At 44.8% G+C, this 21,115-nt stretch overlaps 1 protein-coding gene across 4 annotated transcripts in view; it reads left to right on the top strand.

Annotated features, from left to right (window-relative positions):
• Nucleotides 1-18,303, top strand: part of OTUD7B (OTU deubiquitinase 7B) — a 73,915-nt gene extending 55,612 nt beyond the window's left edge. For all 4 annotated transcript variants that reach the window (XM_033195585.1, XM_033195588.1, XM_033195586.1 and 1 more), the window contains 5 exons: nt 8,237-8,364; nt 8,672-8,821; nt 9,377-9,491; nt 11,117-11,201; nt 13,561-18,303. In XM_033195585.1, the coding sequence (XP_033051476.1) occupies nt 8,237-8,364; nt 8,672-8,821; nt 9,377-9,491; nt 11,117-11,201; nt 13,561-14,769 (1,687 nt within the window). In that variant the 3' untranslated portion in view covers nt 14,770-18,303. The remainder of the gene's footprint in view (nt 1-8,236; nt 8,365-8,671; nt 8,822-9,376; nt 9,492-11,116; nt 11,202-13,560) is intronic.
• Nucleotides 18,304-21,115: the final 2,812 nt, after the last annotated feature.

The following is a 21,115-nucleotide window of genomic DNA, read 5'->3' on the forward strand; positions in this document are numbered from 1 at the left end:
CTGGGATTACAGGTGTGAGCCATCATGCCTGGCCAGTGAGACCACATCTTTCCAAAAAAAAAAAAAAAGAAAGAAAATTATCCAGGCATGGTGGTGCACAATTAAGGAAATGTGAACAATGTCTGTGTGTTTGATTACTGTTAAAATTATAAAGTGTGATATTAATGGTATAGTGGTTGTTTAAAAAGGTGGTCCTGGCCAGGTGCAGTGGCTCATGCCTATAATCCCAGCACTTTGGGAGGCCAAGGTGGTTGGGAATTCGAGACCAGCCTGGCCAACATGGTGAAACCCCGTCTCTACTGAAAATACAAAAAATTAGCTGGGCATGGTGCTGGGTGGCTGTAATCCCAGCTACTTGAGGGGCTGAGGCAGGAGAATTGCTTGAACCCAGGAGACAGAGATTGCAGTGAGCTGAGATCACGCCACTGTACTCCAGCCCTGGCGACAGAGTGAGACTCCATCTCAAAAAAAACATAAAAAGGTAGTCCTTTATTTTTTTAGAGATAGAAACTGAAATAAAATAAAAATGGATGAAATTATATAATGTCCAGGATTTGCTTCAAAATAATCTGGTGGGAGCCCATGGTGGGGGAGGTAGGTAAATAGATTTGAGACGTAGTGAAACAAGGTTGACCATGTGTTGAAGATGGCTGAATAGGAACAGCTCCAATCTACAGCTCCCAGCTTGAGTGACGCAGAAGAGGGATGATTTCTGCATTTCCAACTGAGGTACCAGGTTCATCTCACTGGGGCTTGTCGGACAGTGGGTGTAGCCCACGGAGTGTGAGCTGAAGCAGGGCGGGGCATCACCTCACCTGGGAAGTGCAAGGGGTTGGCGAATTCCCTTTCCTAGCCAAGGGAAGCCGTGACAGACGGTACCCGGAAAATTGGGACACTCCCACCCTAATAGTGCGCTTTCCCAACGGTCTTAGCAAATGGCACACCTGGAGATTATATCCCGTGCCTGGCTCGGAGGGTCCCACGCCCATGGAACCTTGCTTACTGCTAGCACAGCAGTCTGAGACTGAACTGCAAGGCGGCGGCAAGGCTGGGGGAGGGGCGTCTGCCATTACTGAGGCTTGAGTGGGTAAACAAAGCGACTGGGAAGCTCGAACTGGGGGGAGCCCACCGCAGCTCAAGGGGGCCTGCCTTCCTCTATAGACTCCACTTCTGTGGGCAGGGCATAGCTGAACAAAAGGCAGCAGAAACTTCTGCAGACTTAAACATCCCTGTCTGACAGCTTTGAAGAGAGTAGTGGTTCTTCCAGCATGGAGTTCGGGATCTGAGAAGGGACAGACTGCCTCCTCAAGTGGGTCCCTGGGAGACACCTCCCAGTAGGGGCCAACTAACATCTCGTACAGCTGGGTGCCACTCTGAGACGAAGCTTCCAGAGAAAGGATCAGGCAGGAACATTTACTGTTCTGCAATATTTGCTGTTCTGCAGCCTCCACTAGTGATACCCAGGCAAACAGGGTCTGGAGTGGACCTCCAGCAAACTCCAACAGACCTGCAGCTGAGGGTCCTGACTATTAGAAGGAAAACTAACAAACAGAAAGGACATCCACACCAAAACCCCATCTGTACATCACCATCATCAAAGACCAAAGGTAGATAAAACCACAAAGATGGGGAGAAACCAGAGCAGAAAAGCTGAAAATTCTAAAAATCAGACTGCCTCTTCTCCTCCAAAGGAACGCAGCTCCTCTCCAGCAACAGAAAAAAGCTGGACGGAGAATGACTTTGACAAGTTGAGAGAAGGCTTCAGACGATTGGTAATAACAAACTCTGAGCTAAAGGAGGACGTTCGAACCCATCACAAAGAAGCTAAAAACCTTGAAAAAAGATTAGACGAATGACTAACTAGAATAAACAACATAGAGAAGACTTTAAATGACCTGATGAAGCTTTAAACCATGGCACGAGAACTACGCGACGCATGCACAAGCTTCAGTAGCCAATTCGATCAAGTGGAAGAAAGGGTATCAGTGATTGAAGATCAAATGAATGAAATGAAGCAAGAAGTTCAGAGAAAAAAGAGTAAAAAGAAACGAATAAAGCCTCCAAGAAATATAGGACTATGTGGAAAGACCAAATCTATGTCTGATTGGTGTACCTGAAAATGACGGGGAGAATGGAACCAAGCTGGAAAGCACTCTTCAGGATATTATTCAGGAGAACTTCCCCAACCTAGCAAGGCAGGCCAACGTTCAAATTCAGGAAATACAGAGAACACCACAAAGATACTCCTTGAGAAGAGCAACTCCAAGATACATAATTGTCAGATTCACCAAAGTAGAAATGAAGGAAAAAATGTTAAGGGCAGTCAGAGAGAAAGGTCGGGTTACCCACAAAGGGAAGCCCATCAGACTAACAGCAGATCTCTCAGCAGAAACACTACAAGCCAGAAGAGAGTGGCGGCCAATATTCAACATTCTTTTTTTTTTTTTTTTTTTTTTTTGAGACGGAGTCTCACTCTGTCGCCCAGGCTGGAGTGCAGTGGCCGGATCTCAGCTCACTGCAAGCTCTGCCTCCCGGGTTCACGCCATTCTCCTGCCTTAGCCTCCCGAGCAGCTGGGACTACAGGCACCTGCCACCTCGCCCGGCTAGTTTTTTGTATTTTTTAGTAGAGATGGGGTTTCACCATGTTAGCCAGGATGGTCTCGATCTCCTGACCTCGTGATCCGCCCGTCTCGGCCTCCCAAAGTGCTGGGATTACAGGCTTGAGCCACCGCGCCTGGCCTCAACATTCTTAAAGAAAAGAATTTTCAACCCAGAATTTCATATCCAGCCAAACTAAGCTTCATAAGTGAATGAGAAATAAAATCCTTTACAGACAAGCAAATGCTGAGAGATTTTGTCACCACCAGGCCTGCCTTACAAGAGCTCCTGAAGGAAGCACTAAACATGGAAAGGAACAACCAGTACCAGCCACTGCAAAAACATGCCAAAATGTAAAGACCATTGATGCTAGGAAGAAACTGCATCAACTAACAAGCAAAATAACCAGCTAACATCATAATGACAGGATCAAATTCACACATAACAGTATTGACCTTAAATGTAAATGGGCTAAATGCTCCAAGTAAAAGATGCAGACTGGCAAATTGGATAAAGAGTCAAGACCCATCAGTGTGCTGTATTCAGGAGACCCATCTCAGGTGCAGAGACACACAGAGGCTCAAAATAAAGGGATGGAGGAAGATCTACCAAGCAAATGGAAAGCAAGAAAGCAGGGGTTACAATTCTAGTCTCTGATAAGACAGACTTTAAACCAACAAAGATCAAAAGAGACAAGGAAGGCCATTACATAATGGTAAAGGGATCAATTCAACAGGAAGAGCTAACTATCTTAAATATATATGCACCCAATACAGGAGCACCCAGATTCATAAAACAAATCCTTAGAGACCTACAAGGAGACTTAGGCTCCCATACAATAATAATGGGAGACTTTAATACCCCACTGTCAACATTAGACAGATCGAGACAGAAAGTTAATAAGGATATCCAGGACTTGAACTCAGCTCTGCACCAAGCAGACCTAATAGACATCTCCAGAACTCTCCACCCCAAATCAACAGAATATAGATTCTTCTTAGCACCACATTGCAGTTATTCCGAAACTGACCACATAGTTGGAAGTAAAGCACTTCTCAGCAAATGTAAAAGAACAGAAATTATAACAAACTGTCTCTCAGACCACAGTGTAATCAAATTAGAACTCAGGATTAAGAAACTCACTCAGAACTGCTCAACTGCATGGAAACTGAACAACCTGCTCCTGAATGACTACTGGGTACATAACGAAATAAAGGCAGAAATAAAGATGTTCTTTGGAACCAATGAGAACAAAGACACAACATACCGGAATCTCTGGGACACAGTTAAAGCAGTGTGTAGAGGGAAATTTGTAGCACTAGATGCCCACAAGGGAAAGCAGGAAAGATCTAAAATTGACACCGTCACATCACAATTAAAAGAACTAGAGAAGCAAGAGCAAACACATTCAAAAGCTAGCAGAAGGCAAGAAATAACTAAGATCAGAGCAGAACTGAAGGAGATAGAGATACAGAAAACCCTTCAAAAAATCAGTGAATCCGGGAGCTGTTTTTTTGAAAAGATCAACAAAATTGATAGACCACTAGCAAGACTAATAAAGAAGAAGAGAGAAGAATCAAATAGACGTAATAATAAATAATAAAGGGGATATCACCACCGATCCCACAGAAATACAAACTACCATCAGAGAATACTATAAACACCTCTATGCAAATAAACTAGAAAATCTAGAAGAAATGGATAAATTCCTGGACACGTACACCCTCCCAAGACTAAACCAGGAAGAAGTTGAATCCCTGAATAGACCAACAGCAGACTCTGAAATTGAGGCAATAATTAATAGCCTACTAACCAAAAAAAATCCAGGACGAGACGGATTCACAGCCGAATTCTACCAGAGGTACAAGGAGGAGTTGGTACCATTCCTTCTGAAACTATTCCAATCAATAGAAAAAGAGGGAATCCTCCCTAACTCATTTTATGATGCCAGCATCATCCGGATAGCAAAGCCTGGCAGAGACACAACAAAAAAGAATTTTAGACCAATATCCCTGTTGAACATTGATGCAAAAATCCTCAATAGAATACTGGCAAACCGAATCCAGCAGCACATCAAAAATCTTATCCACCAAGATCAAGTTGGCTTCATCCCTGGGATGCAAGACTAGTTCAACATATGCAAATGAATAAACATAATCCATCATATAAACAGAACCAAAGACAAAAACCACATGATTATCTCAGTAGATGCAGAAAAGACCTTCGACAAAATTGAACAGCTCTTTATGCTAAAAACTCTCAATAAACTATATATTAATGAGACGTATCTCAAAATAATAAGAGCTATTCATGACAAACCCACAGCCAATATCATACTGAATAGGCAAAAACTGGAAGCATTCCCTTTGAAAACTGGCACAAGACAGGGATGCCCTTTCTCACCACTCCTATTCAACATAGTGTTGGAAGTTCTAGCCAGGGCAATCAGGCAGGAGAAATAAATAAAGGATATCCAATTAGGAAAAGAGGAAGTCAAATTGTCCCTGTTTGCAGATGACATGATTGTATATTTAGAAAACTCCATCGTCTCAGCCTAAAATCTCCTTAAGCTGTTAAGCAACTTCAGCAAAGTCTCAGGATACAAAATCAATGTGCAAAAATCACAAGCATTCTTATACAGCAATAATAGACAGCCAAATCATGAGTGAACTCCCATTCACAATTGCTTCAAAGAGAATAAAATACCTAGGAATCCAACTTACAAGGGATATGAAGGACCTCTTCAAGAACTACAAACCACTGCTCAACGAAATAAAAGAGGACACAAACAAATGGAAGAACATTCCATACTCATGGATAGGAAGAATCAATATCGTGAAAACGGCCATACTGCCCGAGGTAATTTATAGATTCAATGCCATCCCCGTCAAACTACCAATGACTTTCTTCACAGAATTGGAAAAAACTACTTTAAAGTCCGTATGGAACCGAAAAAGAGCCCTCATTGCCAAGGCAATCCTAAGCCAAAAGAACAAAACTGGAGGCATCGTGCTACCTGACTTCAAACTATACTACAAGCCTACAGTAACCAAAACAGCATGGTACTGGCACCAAAACAGAGATGTAGACCAATGGAACAGAACAGAGCCCTCAGAAATAATACCACACATGTACAACCATCTGATCTTTGACAGACCTGACAAAAACAAGAAATGGGGAAAGGATTCCCTATTTAATAAATGGTGCTGGGAACACTGGCTAGCCGTAAGTAGAAAGCTGAAACTGGATCCCTTCCTTACATCTTATACAAAAATTAATTCAAGATGGATTAAAGACTTAAATGTTAGACCTACAACCGCAAAAACCCTAGAACAAAACCTAGGCAATACCATTCAGGACACAGGCATGGGCACGGGCTTCATGTCTAAAACACCAAAAGCAATGGCAACAAAAGCCCAAATAGACAAATGGGATCTAATTAAACTAAAGAGCTTCTGCACAGCAAAAGGAACCACCATCAGAGTGAACAGGCAACCTACAGAATACGAGAAAATTTTTACAACTTACCCATCTGACAAAGGGCTACTATCCAGAATCTACAAAGAACTCAAACAAATTTACAAGAAAACAACAGCTCCATCAAAAAGTGGGCGAAGGATATGAACAGACACTTCTCAAAAGGAGACATTTATGCAGCCAACAGATGCATGAAAAAATACTCATCATCACTGGCCATCAGAGAAATGCAAATCAAAACCACAATGAGATACCATCTCACAGCAGTTAGAACGGCGATCATTAAAAAGTCAGGAAACAACAGGTGCTGGAGAGGATGTGGAGAAATAGGAACACTTACACTGTTGGTGGAACTGTAAACGAGTTCAACCATTGTGGAAGACAGTGTGGCGATTTCTCAAGGATCTAGAACTAGAAATACCATTTGACACAGCCATCCCGTTACTGGGTATATACCCAAAGGATTATAAATCATGCTGCTGTAAAGACACATGCACACGTATGTGTATTGTGGCACTATGCACAATAGCAAAGACCTGGAACCAACCCAAATGTCCATCAATGATAGACTGGATTAAGAAAATGTGGCACATACACACCATGGAATACTATGCAGCCATGAAAAAGCATGAGTTCATGTCCTTTGCAGGGACATGGATGAAGCTAGAAACCATCATTCTGAGCAAACTATCACAAGGAGAGAAAACCAAACACTGCATGTTCTCACTCATAGGTGGGAATTGAACAATGAGAACACTTGGACATAGGGTGGGGAACATCACACACCGGGGCCTGTTGTGGGGTGCGGGGAGGGGGGGAGGGATAGCATTAGGAGATATACCTAATGTAAATGACAAGTTAATGGGTGCAGCACACCAACATGGCACATGTAGACATGTAAAACAAACCTGCACATTGTGCACATGTACCCTAGAACTTAAAGTATAAAAAAAAAAAAATGTGCAGGAGCAGCAAGCAGTTCCCATGCTACCCTAGATCTGAGGAGTAGCTTTGGGTGCATTCCTGAAAGTGCAGCCTAGAATCTGTTTATTGATCCATTTAGTACTGACACAAGCCTGTAATATGCTGTAATAAACTTTCTGTTTAAAGGGAAAAAAAAGGTTGATCATGTGTTTATAATTGTTAAAGCTGGGTGATAGATGCATGATTGTTTAGTATGCTATCATTTCTAGTATTGAATATGTTTAAAATTTTGAAATTTTGCATAATGTTTAAAAATTATAACCTATCCAGATTTGGTTGTACATAAGAATAATCTGGGCGAGTTATTTAAAATGCTGATTTCTGGACCTCCACCCCAGAAAAATCCAGTTGAGTTGGACAGAGGTAAGGCCCAGAAATCTTTGTTTGTAATAAGCATCCAGTATTGAATAAAATTGCTTTAGGGGGTGGAAGCCATTGAATATTGAGTATGTGAATGACAGGAGCAAACTTGTCCCTCCATATTTGAACACACTGACTCCAGTGGTTAATGAAGTGGAAAGGAGTGAGATAAGAGGCAGTTGTAGTAATCCAGGAAAGGGCCATGGATGTGAACAGTGAGGTAGACTGAAGATAGGCCAAGGGAGACAGATAAAAGAAACACACAGGAAATGGGATTGGTGAAACCACGTGATTACTGGAAGGTGAGAGATAAAAGCACAGTAAATATTCCACAAACTTCTGATTGAGCTACTGGATAGATGGTGAGGCTGTTCTTTAAGTGAGGGAACATAGGAAAGGAATTGTGTTCGGCCGTTTTTATAAGACATGAGTGTGATGTGTAGGTGGTTGTAGTATATGAAGTAAGTAGGATGAAGCTATGCAGTTGTGTATTGAGCTACTGGATAAAGACAATGGAGAGAGGCTATTGAACAGGAGGAATATTAAGAGATAGAGATTACTTCCAAATTCCTAACACTGCTTTAACCCCAGAGACTTCAAATCTCTTTTCTTGGATTTCCCCATATGTGAAACGGAAGTAGAAACAGCTATGGTAGCATAAAATAATCAGGTATATCAGTGGCAGCCTTAAGACTGGAAAACCAGGAAAGGACATTCTTCTTTTCCCTTTCTGCAGAACTGGTCTTCAGGGTCTCCTGTTTCTATTCTCTTATTTTTACCGCACCTCTTCCACTCTCTTCCCCTCCCGCCGTTCCAGGGTGGAGGGTTCTGAGGAGCCTGTATATGAGAGCCTTGAAGAGTTTCACGTCTTTGTCCTTGCTCATGTGCTTAGGAGGCCCATAGTCGTCGTGGCAGACACCATGCTGAGGGACTCCGGAGGGGAAGGTGAGTCAGCCAGTCAGTCCTCACTCCATCCTGAGCACCCCCTTTTGCAGAGGCTTAGGCTAAGCATTGGAAGGAAGGCAGGAAAGGGGACAGACCCTTGGGGAGAAAGCAAGTTATCAATTAGAATAGTGCAAAATTCTCAAGAGATTCTGAGTAAAGCGGTTGGGATTCATTGACAGTGCTTCTTAGGAAATAATTATTAAACATGTTGGAATGAAAGCAGGGGCTCAGTTGGCAGAATGGGGTGAAGGGATTGTCCACTAGGCAGAAACACAGCCTTCATAATAATCTTCATGGCTTCCTGCAGCATTTGCCCCTATTCCCTTTGGAGGAATCTATCTGCCTTTGGAGGTCCCAGCCAGCCAGTGTCACCGCTCCCCTCTGGTGCTCGCATATGATCAGGCCCACTTTTCTGCACTTGTGTCCATGGAGCAGAAGGAGAATACCAAGGAACAAGGTGCTGAATGACATGTCTTTTGGTCTGCATTATTTTTACTTGAAAAACTTGAATGAGATCTAATGTAGGAGGAAAGAATTAAGTGGCATGCAAGCCCAGACAGCACATGTTGATACTGTTTTATTAAGCTATAAGTTACGCCAGAGTTTTCAAATTAAAAAAAAAAAAAAGTGGGGATTTGGGAGTAAAGCAAGACCTATATTCCCTCTTCTGGAGTAAAGGCTTATGATTAAGGTGGTAAGAGCTTCTAAATGATGCTTTTCTAATTTGTGTTAAATTATGACTGAATTATCTGAATATACATTAACTGGAAAGAACATCGTGAGAGTTAGTTAACTGACTGGTGGGGACTCAGGGAGATTTGTGGCCTAAAACATATGCTGTGTGGTAGCGGGAAAACTAGCCAATTAGTTTTAATGCCGGGCTAATTAACATGTAAGAACTGAGAAGTGACTACAATTAAAGATCTTGGTATGATTTTAGTGAAGTAAGTCTGTGTTCAGTTGCCTTTCTCTCTCAAGGAGATTCCTTAATGATATGTTTCTTCCTCCCCAGCTGTGATCCCACTTACAGATTCAGAGTATAAGCTGCTACCCTTGCACTTTGCTGTGGACCCTGGAAAAGGATGGGAGTGGGGCAAAGATGATAGTGACAATGTCCGATTGGCCAGGTAAGCCAGGCCTAGTCTTTTCATCTACTTTGTAGCTGGGATTTCTTCCACATGCAGCATCCATCTCCCCGGGATTTTTCCTCAGCTCAGGCAAGACAGTCACAAGCTAAGGCGAGTTTTGTGAAGATGGGGAGGTAGAGGACAGGTTGGGCACCAGGACTCTTTCATGGTGTAGCTGCTTTTTCTCCCTCTGAAAGAGATGGGAGTCCTAGCATCTCAACTTGTTCTTTTCTTATAATAGGAAAAGTGTTCGTGTACTGATTCATTCCTAAAAGAGTAATCAGAAAATCAGGATAATAAGGCTGGGCGTGGTGGCTTATGCCTGTAATCCCAGCACTTTGGGAGGCCGAGGTGGGTGGATCACGAGGTCAGGAGTTCGAGACCAGCCTGGTCAATATGGTGAAACCTTGTCTCTACTAAAAATACAAAAGTTAACTGGGTGTGGTAGCATGCACCTGTAGTCCCGGCTACTTGGGAGGCTGAGGTAGCAGAATCACTTGAACTCGGGAGGTGGAGGTTGCAGTGAGCCGACATCGTGCCACTGCACTCCAGCCTGGGTGACAGAGTGAGACTCTGTCTCAAAAAAAAAAAAAAAAGAAAAAAAGAAAGAAAATCAGGATAATCAAATCACATATCTTAGCCCAAGTGAGAGGAGTTTTAAAGAATTGATCAAGGCTGGATGCGGTGGCTCATGCCTGTAATCCCAGCATGTTGGGAGGCCGAGGCGGGCGGATCACCTGAGGTCAGGAGTTTGAGACCAGCCTGGTCAACATGGAGAAACCTCGTCTCTACTAAAAATACAAAATTAGCGGGGCGTGGTGGCGCATGTCTGTAATCCCAGCTACTCGGGAGGCTGACGCAGGAGAATCACTTGAACCCAGGAGGCAGAGGTTGCAGTGAGCTGAGGTGGTGCCATTACACTCCAGTATGGGCAACAAGAGCGAAACTCCATCCAAAATAAATAGATAAATAAATAAGTGATCAAAATAGTTTGCTCTGAGTTTTTTGCCTTTCTGGAATTTAAACTAATAGCAAGATAAATATGTTCCCTACCCTCTCAGCCCCCACTCTGCCTCCCTGTGGCTTGTTAAGCTTTCCTTCTGCCTCCTGCATCAACTTCCTGATGGAGAGTGTATGAATGCAAAAGCTCCTCCCTTAGTACTTACCCAGCGCTTCCCTCTCTGGGCTCCTGCCACTGGGTCCCAGGTAAGAGAGTTTGATTTTAAAATCCAGAGTTTATGACTTTTTAAAATTAACCTCTCACCTATTTATCAAAAGCTCCTTCTAAATAATATTTACAACAACAACAATGATAATGGCTACTGTCTAGTATTTTCCATTTTCCAGACACTGTACTGGGCTCTTTCCAAACACTATTTTAATCTTTACAACAACCCTGCAGGATAGATATTATCTATACCCATTCTCAGCTGCAACTGAGTTTCAGGGAGGTTGAAGTGACTTGCTTAAGGTCATAAAGCTTATTAATTAGTGGAGAAATAGTTCAAACCCAATCCTATTTGACTCCTAAGCCATGTAGCTCTCTCCCACCCTTTCTCCCAACTATATCAAGTTGCTTTGCTTTTGAAAGGTCACAGTGAATTTTTTTTTTCTCTTTTTCATAGTGTAATTCTGTCCCTAGAGGTCAAATTGCATCTGCTGCATAGCTACATGAATGTGAAGTGGATCCCACTGTCCTCTGATGCACAGGTGAAGACTTCTCCCACATCTACCCTGGTGTGTCTTCATTTCATTTTCAGTGACAGAACAAGGAGATCTGGGATGGTTTCCTTCTGAATCTATTCTGAGTGGTGGCTTACAATTCAAGGTTAGAAGTAACTAGAAGATGTCAAGTAAGTTCCAAAGACACTTTTTCCTGTTTTTATTGTATTATTTATTTATTTATTTATTTTGAGATGGAGTCTTGCTCTGTCGCCCAGGCTGGAGTGCAATGGCACAATCTTGGCTCATTGCAACCTCCGCCTCCTGGGTTCAAGCGATTCTCCTGCCTCAGCCTCCTGAGTAGCTGGGATTACAGGCATGTGCCACCAAGTCCAGCTAATTTGTGTATTTTTAGTAGAGGGCAGGTTTCACCATCTTGGCCAGGCTGGTCTTGAATGCCTGACCTCAGATGATCTGCCCACCTTGGCCTCCCGCAGTGCTGGGATTACAGGCGTGAGCCACCGCACCTGGCCTTTCCTGCGTTTTTGTTTTTTTTTTTTTAAGAGGGGCCGGGCGCGGTGGCTCAAGCCTGTAATCCCAGCACTTTGGGAGGCCGAGACGGGCGGATCACGAGGTCAGGAGATCGAGACCATCCTGGCTAACACGGTGAAACCCCGTCTCTACTAAAAAATACAAAAAAACTAGCCGGGCAGGTGGCAGGCGCCTGTAGTCCCAGCTACTCGGGAGGCTGAGGCAGGAGAATGGCGTGAACCCGGGAGGCGGAGCTTGTAGTGAGCTGAGATCCGGCCACTGCACTCCAGCCTGGGCGACAGAGCGAGACTCCATCTCAAAAAAAAAAAAAAAAAGAGGAAGTCTTGCTCTGTCACCCAGGCTGAAGTGCAGTGGCACAATCTTGGCTCACAGCAACCTCCGCTTCGCGAGTCCAAGCGATTCTCCTGCCTCAGCCTCAGGAGTAGCTGGGATTACAGACGTGTGCCACCACACCCAGCTGATATTTGTATTTTTAGTAGAGATGGGGTTTCACTATGTTGGCCAGTCTGGTCTCGAGCTCCTGACCTCAGGTGATCCACCCACCTTGGCCTCCCAAAGTTCTGGGATTACAGGCATGAGCCACTGCACCTGGCCCTTTCCTGCTTTTTTAAAACCGTTAGTCTCCTATTTTCCACATCTCCTCTCCAACCAGGCTCTGTTGTCTGATACTAAAACATATATATATTTTTTGAAATGGAGTCTTGCTCTTGTCGCCCCGGCTGGAGTGCAGTGACACAATCTCGGCTTACTGCAACCTCTACCTCCTGGGTTCAAGCGATTCTCCTGCCTCAGCCTCTCGAGTAGCTGAGATTACAGGTGCCCACCATTATGCCTGGCTAATTTTTGTATTTTTTTCTTTGAGATGAAGTTTCGCTCTTGTTGCCCAGGCTGGAGTGCAATGGTGTGATCTCGGCTCACTGCAACTTCCGCCTCCTGGGTTCAAGCAATTCTCCAGTGTTAGCCTCCTGAGTAGCTGGGATTACAGGCATGCACCACCATGTCCGGCTAATTTTGTATTTTTAGTGGAGACAGGGTTTCTCCATGTTGGCCAAGCTGGTCTGGAACTCCCGACTTTAGGTGATCCGCCCACCTCGGCCTCCGAAAGTGCTGGGATTACAGGCATGAGTCACCACGCTTGGCTTAACATATTCTTTAAGAAAGGTTTTCAGGACTGTTTGTTGAACTTGAGATGATCATTATTTTGTCCTAAGTCTTCTGTAGATAGACCTCTGTTTTGGGCACTAGGACACGGAGTAGCTTAAAGAGGTCATAATTCAGTGGGCTCTGAGTTAGAACAGGAGCACAGGAGTAAGGGCAAATTGATGAACTCCAATGCAGAATGTATAAAAGTTGAGGGGATGCAAAGTGGCTAGACTTGGTTAGTTTTGATTAGTCAAGACTTTCTTGAGATTAGTTTTGCGCAGAATTTGGCATAGAGAAATTTATAATGAAGAACATTCTAGTGCCTGGGCCTCTCACCCAGAAGCCACGTATCATATGGTTGCTCATTGTTCTAAATGAAGAGAAAGGCTTCATTCTACTATCTCCTTATTACAGAAGGGAGTCAGATTGCAGTGGGGGAGAAAGCTGACTGACTGGAACCCAGGAAGGACAGTGCCATCCTGGGTGACCCTTCCTTCATCATGACAGCAGCCCTTCTCTGGAGCAAGGCAGTCACTAGGCGGTCACACAAATGATGGAGTTCATAGGTGTCCACCCTTCTTCTACCTGGCTAATTTCTATAGCCATGACTGCAGGGAGCTCCCTTAGCCAGATGGATGGGCTAGAGTCCCTGGGGGATTCCCCCATCCCAGGCTGCTGGGATAACTGTCAACAGTGTTCTTGTCTCTTCCAGGCTCCTCTGGCCCAGCCTGAGTCCCCCACTGCCTCAGCTGGAGATGAGCCCCGGTCCACTCCTGAGTCTGGAGACTCAGACAAGGAGTCAGTTGGCAGCAGTTCCACCAGCAATGAGGGCGGCCGGCGGAAGGAGAAGTCAAAGCGAGATCGGGAGAAGGACAAGAAGAGAGCAGATTCTGTAGCTAACAAACTGGGCAGCTTTGGCAAAACCTTGGGCAGCAAGCTCAAGAAGAACATGGGGGGCCTGATGCACAGCAAGGGGTCGAAGCCTGGAGGGGTGGGGACAGGGTCGGGGGGAAGCAGCGGCACTGAGACACTGGAGAAGAAGAAGAAAAACGCACTGAAGAGCTGGAAGGGTGGCAAGGAGGAGGCAGCTGGGGATGGGCCTGTGTCTGAGAAGCCCCCAGCTGAGTCTATTGGTAACGGAGGGAGCAAGTATAGCCAGGAGGTGATGCAGAGCCTGAGCATTCTGAGGACTGCCATGCAAGGGGAGGGGAAGTTTATTTTTGTTGGAACCCTGAAGATGGGTCACCGTTACCAGTATCAGGAGGAGTTGATCCAGCGCTACCTTTCTGATGCTGAGGAGAGATTCCTGGCAGAACAGAAGCAGAAGGAGGCAGAGAGGAAGATCATGAATGGAGGAATAGGGGGTGGCCCTCCTCCAGCCAAAAAGCCAGAGCCAGATGCTAGGGAAGAGCAGCCGACCGGTCCCCCAGCAGAGTCCAAGGCAATGGCGTTTTCTGCTGGCTACCCTGGGGGCTTTACTATCCCTCGGCCTTCTGGGGGCGGAGTCCACTGCCAGGAACCCCGGAGGCAATTGGCAGGAGGTCCATGTGTCGGGGGCCTACCACCATATGCCACCTTCCCCAGACAGTGCCCTCCTGGGCGACCCTACCCCCATCAGGACAGCATCCCTTCTCTGGAGCCAGGCAGCCACTCTAAGGATGGAGTTCACAGGGGTACATTGTTACCACCCCCCTACCGAGTGGCCAATTCCTATAGCAATGGCTACAGAGAGCCCCCTGAGCCAGATGGATGGGCTGGAGGTCTCCGGGGGCTTCCCCCAACCCAGACCAAATGCAAACAACCGAACTGCAGCTTCTATGGACACCCTGAGACAAACAACTTCTGTTCCTGTTGTTACAGGGAAGAACTGAGGAGGAAGGAGCGGGAACCGGATGGGGAGCTCCTGGTGCACAGGTTCTGAACGGGTGGAACATTGAAGGGCAAGGAGGCTAAACAAAGTTAAGCTCAACTAATTGGCTCATCAAGAACACAGTCCCCACGTTGATGGGGCAAATGCAGTAATGTTTGTGGGAGCCTGCCTGGAAACTTTTAAGTGTGTGCGCACAGGAGTGCTGCCAGGCTGGCAAGAGCAGGTCGGGGCTGGATGGCGCCCCAGGGGCTGTACTATTCCTCTGCAGAGCTTGACTTGATGAGACTGAGGTACAAGGGGGAAAGATGGCGATTTTGTCTTATAACCTCCTGGGTCCCATCCAAGGACCTAAGAGAAAGTAGCAGGGGAAGGTTTGGTGTGTGGGGGTGGGAGATGGGCAGAAGTCTTGGGGAGGAATGGGCAAAGGAGGTTCTCAGTCAATAAAAGAAAACCAAAGTTCTTTAGGTTGGGAAAAAGCACATGGTGGTGGAGTGAGAAGTGTGGAGGGGAAGTGGGAAATTGGACATATTTGCTATTGATTTGAATTAAGATAGAAATTAAGGTTTGATAAATTCTTCCCCTTGAAGGATCTGGAAAGACAAGGCAGTAATGTGTCCTCATGGGTGCCTGTTAGGAGGTGGGGGTAGTTTAAATCCGTTTGTTTAGATGGGAAAGGGAGGAACTTAAAGGGAAATCCTTTTCCTCTTAAGCTTTATTTCCTTCCAAGCAGTCACCTGTCACCTGTTACAGTTTGAGAAGAGTTGAGAAGAGATTGCTGATTACCCCCTATCTTTTCCTCATCTAAGTCTTTAATTGTATTTGTTTAAGTTCCCAGTGGGAAAGGGAAGCGCGTGGTGAGAATAGCAGTCGTGTGTGTTGCAATTTTCTCCAGGTGAATTGGGACAGAACTGATCTATTTTTTAACCACAGCAATAACGATACATTGGGGTTTGAGCGCACCTTGGGAGGGGTGGGAGGACAGACATTTTAGCCAGACTGTTTCAAACAAAACCAAAAACCTAAGTAGAGCACTACAATCCTTTATGGCTGCTGCGTTTCTGTAGAAAGCAACTTATTTTGTTGACTTTTTTTTAAAGGAAAAGACCCCAGCAAGCAAAAATATTTAAAAAATGATTTTTTTCTCCTACTTAAGTGGTTCTTTCTCCCTTTGCTCTACTTTCGGAGAATGAACTTAACATCCCGGCTTCTTTTGTTAAGCCATAGCTGACCTTAATCTGTGGTTAGTTTATTAAAATAATTAAAAATACTTTATAAGAAGAGATATTTTTGATATTAGGACTGATGTTGAAATATATAGGGGCAATTTATAAAAAGGTAGTTAGAGAAATATATTTTAGTGAACTATAACCACAGAGCACAGATGACTCCCAATGAGCTGATCTGTCTTTAGATTTCTCCCTTTCCCTGACCCATCCCTGTTCTCTAGGGGCTGGGAGTGGGGATGTGGACACAGGAGGGGGAGCTCCTTCACATTTTGCACAAAGCACAAGTCTGAACAGCCTATGCTCTGGCCAGAGCCATTTCTAAGAGCTTTAAACCAGAAGACCTATCCTGGGCCAATTTTCCTTTTTCTTTATATTATTTTCCGGGAAAAAAAAAGTCAACTATGCAATTGTATACACTCCCGGGTGGATGTGAAGAAGGAGAATAAGTGTACTTATATGTCCAGAGTATTAACTGGGGCTGTTTTTCTGTCTTTGGATTTCTCTTTTGAGGTATGTACTCATAACCCATCCCATGGGACGTAATCCCCACATTTGATCTAAAGCAGTTGTGCATACATGCATGCGCATTTGTGTGTACATATATGTGTGTGTGTTTTCCTCCTCGGTAGCCAGTCAAGATTGTCCTCATTGGAAATGCTCACGGTTTAGAAAGGTTATTTTCTCCTCAACAAACTCAGAAATCACCTATTTTCCAAATCTGATTTAATAATTTCCTATGGCTATTAACTCTTAGGGTTTTTTCTTTGAAAATAGATTTGTTTTAAGGAAGCAGTGAGATTCCAAAGGAAGGGATGTGTATATGTCTAAGCAGGTCTGGAACCTGGTATGAGATGAGCACTCCCCTAAGGTGCAAAATTTAAAGGTTACTATAAAACTCATTAATCAAGATACTTTGAAAAATGCAGTATTTAAAAAATTAATGCAAAAAATTTATGTTGAGTAAAATAGTGAAATCTTACAGGAGCTGACAGGACTGAGATTAGGAGGAGGGAAGTGGGACTGAATTGAGTAAGTATAGGGATGAATCATTTTCATTTAAATTTTTAATACATTGTCCATCATAGATTTTTTACATTAATTGTGATTTTTTAAAAATGCTGCATTAAAATAGTATACTGGGTTTTTTGGCACTCCTTAAATTTTGTGTCCAAGGTGAGTGCTTTACTCATCTCACGCTAGCTATGTCCCTGTTTCTGTGATTTGAACGACACTAGTGAGAACACCACTGTGTGCGCCTCCACCCCCATCACACACCAAACAACAACAGGTGGCTCAGACACCCTGAATTTGCACAGCTCACCTAGCTTTCCTAATTTAGGCCTTCATATCATAGGATGCTGGCCTGGACCAATAGGAATGAAAACAGACCAGGGGTTTTCCCAGAGGATAAAGCTGGGAACGTTTGATTCTCCACTGGACTGCTGTCTTTGAATTTGATCTGTTGTTAGATTCTAGTTAATACTTTTGTTTTTAACAACTGAGGACAAATGAACAAAAAACCTTGTATCATGTCTTATTTATAAGTTAGCCAATCCCAATTCCTTTTGCCTTATTTTCAAATAAAGGAAATTTTGAGGGGTGGTCTAGGGGTGAATATGGTAAAATGGGGCTTTAGGCCTTATAGCTTTTTATTAAGAAATAAATTATTTTTTTTATTTGGGAAGGTAACTATTTATTGAGGCATTGAAAAACCTCTCCATTCTAAGGATGAGAGACCCTGAGACAATGGATATTTTTTATAGGAGATAGTAAAGTTTGTTTTGCTTCATTCTTTTGGGGAGGGGCTTGGTGGGATGGGGAGAGGTGAAGGAATAATACCTGGGAAATTAATATAGATTCAGCTTGGTTTGTGGTATTTTGGGAAGATGAGGGAATAGAAGAGGCAAGCCCATGTCGTTACTGGGTTAGAGAGAAGGAAAGAAGGGACATATGGCCTGCACTCAAAATGGGCAGAAAAATTCCTTAGTTAAGGAGAGGTGTGTGAGTGAAGGGGGAAGGTAGACCCTTTAACCCCAAGTGAGGGATGATATCATCTCTCAGGCTTAAATTTAAGTGCACTTAGTTCCTTTAATCCAGGGCAACTGGGGTACCTACTGAAGTTTTTAATAGAGAGGGGAGATTTTCAGGGTTCTTGTTTTTCCCTTTTTGATGTTAGACAGTGCTACTCCCTCCCTGCTATGCTCTCTGCCCCATCTCCAATGGAGTAAGTATTACTGTAGGTTAGGCCTCTGCATCTTCCTTAACAACTATGCTGCATTTATTGAAAATTACAAGATTTAACCAGAAGTCTTTCCTCCATACTGGTTTTTATCAACAAAATAAAAAGATTATATCCAAAGATTTTTTTAAAGATTCAGTCTCTTTAAGGAGTGGGGATGGTGTTAAACTCAGTGCTGTAGAGGGCCGTGGAAGGGAAGTACCTTGTCTCTATTAGCTCAGCTTTTTTTTTTTTTTTTTCTGTCAAGCAAAACTGAGGCCCACAGACAAACAAGAATTAGCAGTGACTTCGTGTTGTATATCTGCGGGGTGATACTGAGCCCGAAAGAAGGAGGCTGGTTTTGAATGTGTTCTGAGAACCTAGCTTTTGCCATTCTTACTCCTTTTAGCCATGTGTCCAAGGTTCCAGTCATTTTTTTTTTCCCCCTCAGTAAAGAGTATTTCAGAGATGATTGTCTCTGAATTACTCGGACACCGCTGGACTTTTTTTTTTTTTTTTTTTTGAGACAGAGTCTCCCTCAGCCGCCTAGGCTGGAGTGCAGTGGTGCGATCTCGGCTTACTCCAACCACCGTCTCCTGGGTTCAAGCAATTCTCCCATCTCAGCCTCCCAAGTAGCTGGGATTACAGGCACCCATAATCATGCCCAGCTAATTTTTGTATTTTAGTAGAGACGGGGTTTCACCGTATTGACCAGGCTGGTCTTGAACTCCTGACCTCAGGTGATCCGCCAGCCTTGGCCTCCTAAAGTGCTGGGATTACAGGCATGAGCCACCGCGCCCGGCCTCTGTGTCTTCCTTCTCCAGTGAGTCTGCCCCAGACATACAGTCACAGGTGAGAAGACAGAATTAGAAGCCCCTTCCCGGCCTGGAATCACCTGCACTCCAGATTTTTCTAATTTCCTTCTTTCCCTCCAGGCCTTTCAACTATAGATTTGGATGAGTCATGCAGGCGTTCTGTCTCTTTTACTTTGCAGACACCCCGTCTGCAAATCACAGGGTATTTTGCCCCCATACTTTGGTTGGGTAACAAAATATTACCCCATGTAGACTTTCTCCATGCCACCTCCTGCATTGGCCAAGTGGGTAGGGGGCAGTAGAAAAGAGCAACGGAAGCTGGCTGGTAGCAGTTAAGAGGAGTGGGGGTGGGAAGGACCTTGGCCTCTTTCTGTGCTTATAACTGGATCTGTGACTCATCTTGTGAGTCACTCAGCTCCACCTCCCTCCTCCGGCTGCCCCTCCCAGCAGCCTTTACTCCTGGCACAAACCTGCAGTCAGACCAGGATTCTGAAAATGGAAAAATCTGATACAGCCCCTTGCCTCTCCACCCTGCTCTTCATCTAGTACTTCTGCTGGGGGTGTGTGGGATGGGGAGAGGCAGCCTTAACCCTCAGCTCCTGCCCACTCCATTCCTGGTTAAGTATTGATCCAAATCGCCCAATTTTTTTCTCCTTCTAATTTCCCCCGACCCCCCCCCCCCCTTTTTTTTTTGAGACGGAGTTTCGATCTTGTCGCTCAGGATGGAGTGCAATGGCGCGATCCCGGCTCACTGCAACCTTCGTCTCCTGGGTTCAAGCGATTCTTCTGCCTCCTCAGCCTCCCAAGTAGCTGGGATTACAGGCACCCACCACCACGCCTGGCTAATGTTTTTTTTCTTTTTCTTTTTTCTTTTTTCTTGAGACGGAGTCTCGCTCTGTCGCCCAGGCTGGAGTGCAGTGGCAAGATCTCAGCTCACTGCAAGCTCCGCCTCCCGGGTTCACGTCATTCTCCTGCCTCAGCCTCCCGAGTAGCTGGGACTACAGGTGCCCGCCACCTCCCCCGGCTAATTTTTTGTATTTTTTTAGTAGAGATGGGGTTTCACCGTGTTAGCCAGGATGGTCTCGATCTCCTGACCTCGTGATCCGCCCGTCTCGGCCTCCCAAAGTGCTGGGGTTACAGGCTTGAGCCACCGCGCCCAGCCTTTCTTTTTTTTCTTTCTTTCTTTTTTTTTTTTTCAGTAGAGTCAGGGAATTCACCATGTTGGCGAGGCTGGTCTCGAATTCCTGACCTCAGGTGATCCATCCATCTCAGCCTTCCAAAGTGCTAGTTTTACAGGCATGAGCCACCGCCCCCACACTCCCTCGCCGGATTTTTTTTCTCCGTGTTCCTCCACTGTCTCCACACCTCAAAGTGCTAAAGAATAGAATGAGGCTCTTGAATGAAGGATGGTGGTGAGAAGGAAAGTGGATAATGGGATTTAAAAGTTATGGTACACACTTCTTCCTATGCTTTTTTTTTTTTTGAGATGGAGTCTTGCTCTGTTGCCCAGGCTGGAGTGTAGTCATGAGATCTTGGCTCACTGCAACCTCTGCTTCCTGGATTCAAGCGATTCTCCTGCCTCAGCCTCCCAAGTAGCTGGGATTATAGGTGTGAGCCACCACACCTGGCTAATTTTTGTGTTTTCAGTAGAAATGGGGTTTCACCATGTTGGCCAGGTGGTCCTGAACTCCTGACCTCAAGTGATCCGCCTGCCTTGGCTTTCTAAAGTGCTTGGGATTACAGGCGTGAGCCACTGCGCCCAGCCCCTATTTTCTTTTTACAACAGACTTTGGGAAGAAGTATTTTTTCCCCCAAGAGGTTGAGGCCCATGGAATGCATTAGGGGGAGGTGGGGTGGTGGTGCTCTGTAGCCTTTAGGACTTCTAGAATCAGGCTTCTGGGCCACCTTCCTAGCAGGTGTATACCTCTTTGTTCCAGACTGACTTCCTGTCTCACAATATCTTCACTATTTCCACAGTTGCAGCCAAGACAGGAAACTGAAAGCTGAGGCCAGAAGGGTGGTGTACTGGGGGAAGGGGAAAATTAAGTGTCACTTTGGAAAACTGGTGACCCCACCTAAGCATTGCTGCCTCTGTAGATTCAAAAGCAATAAAACAGCAGCTCATTAACTCTTATTTT

This window comes from Trachypithecus francoisi, unplaced genomic scaffold (genome assembly GCF_009764315.1).
Source record: "Trachypithecus francoisi isolate TF-2019V2 unplaced genomic scaffold, Tfra_2.0 Lachesis_group5, whole genome shotgun sequence".
Classification (NCBI taxonomy): domain Eukaryota; kingdom Metazoa; phylum Chordata; class Mammalia; order Primates; family Cercopithecidae; genus Trachypithecus; species Trachypithecus francoisi.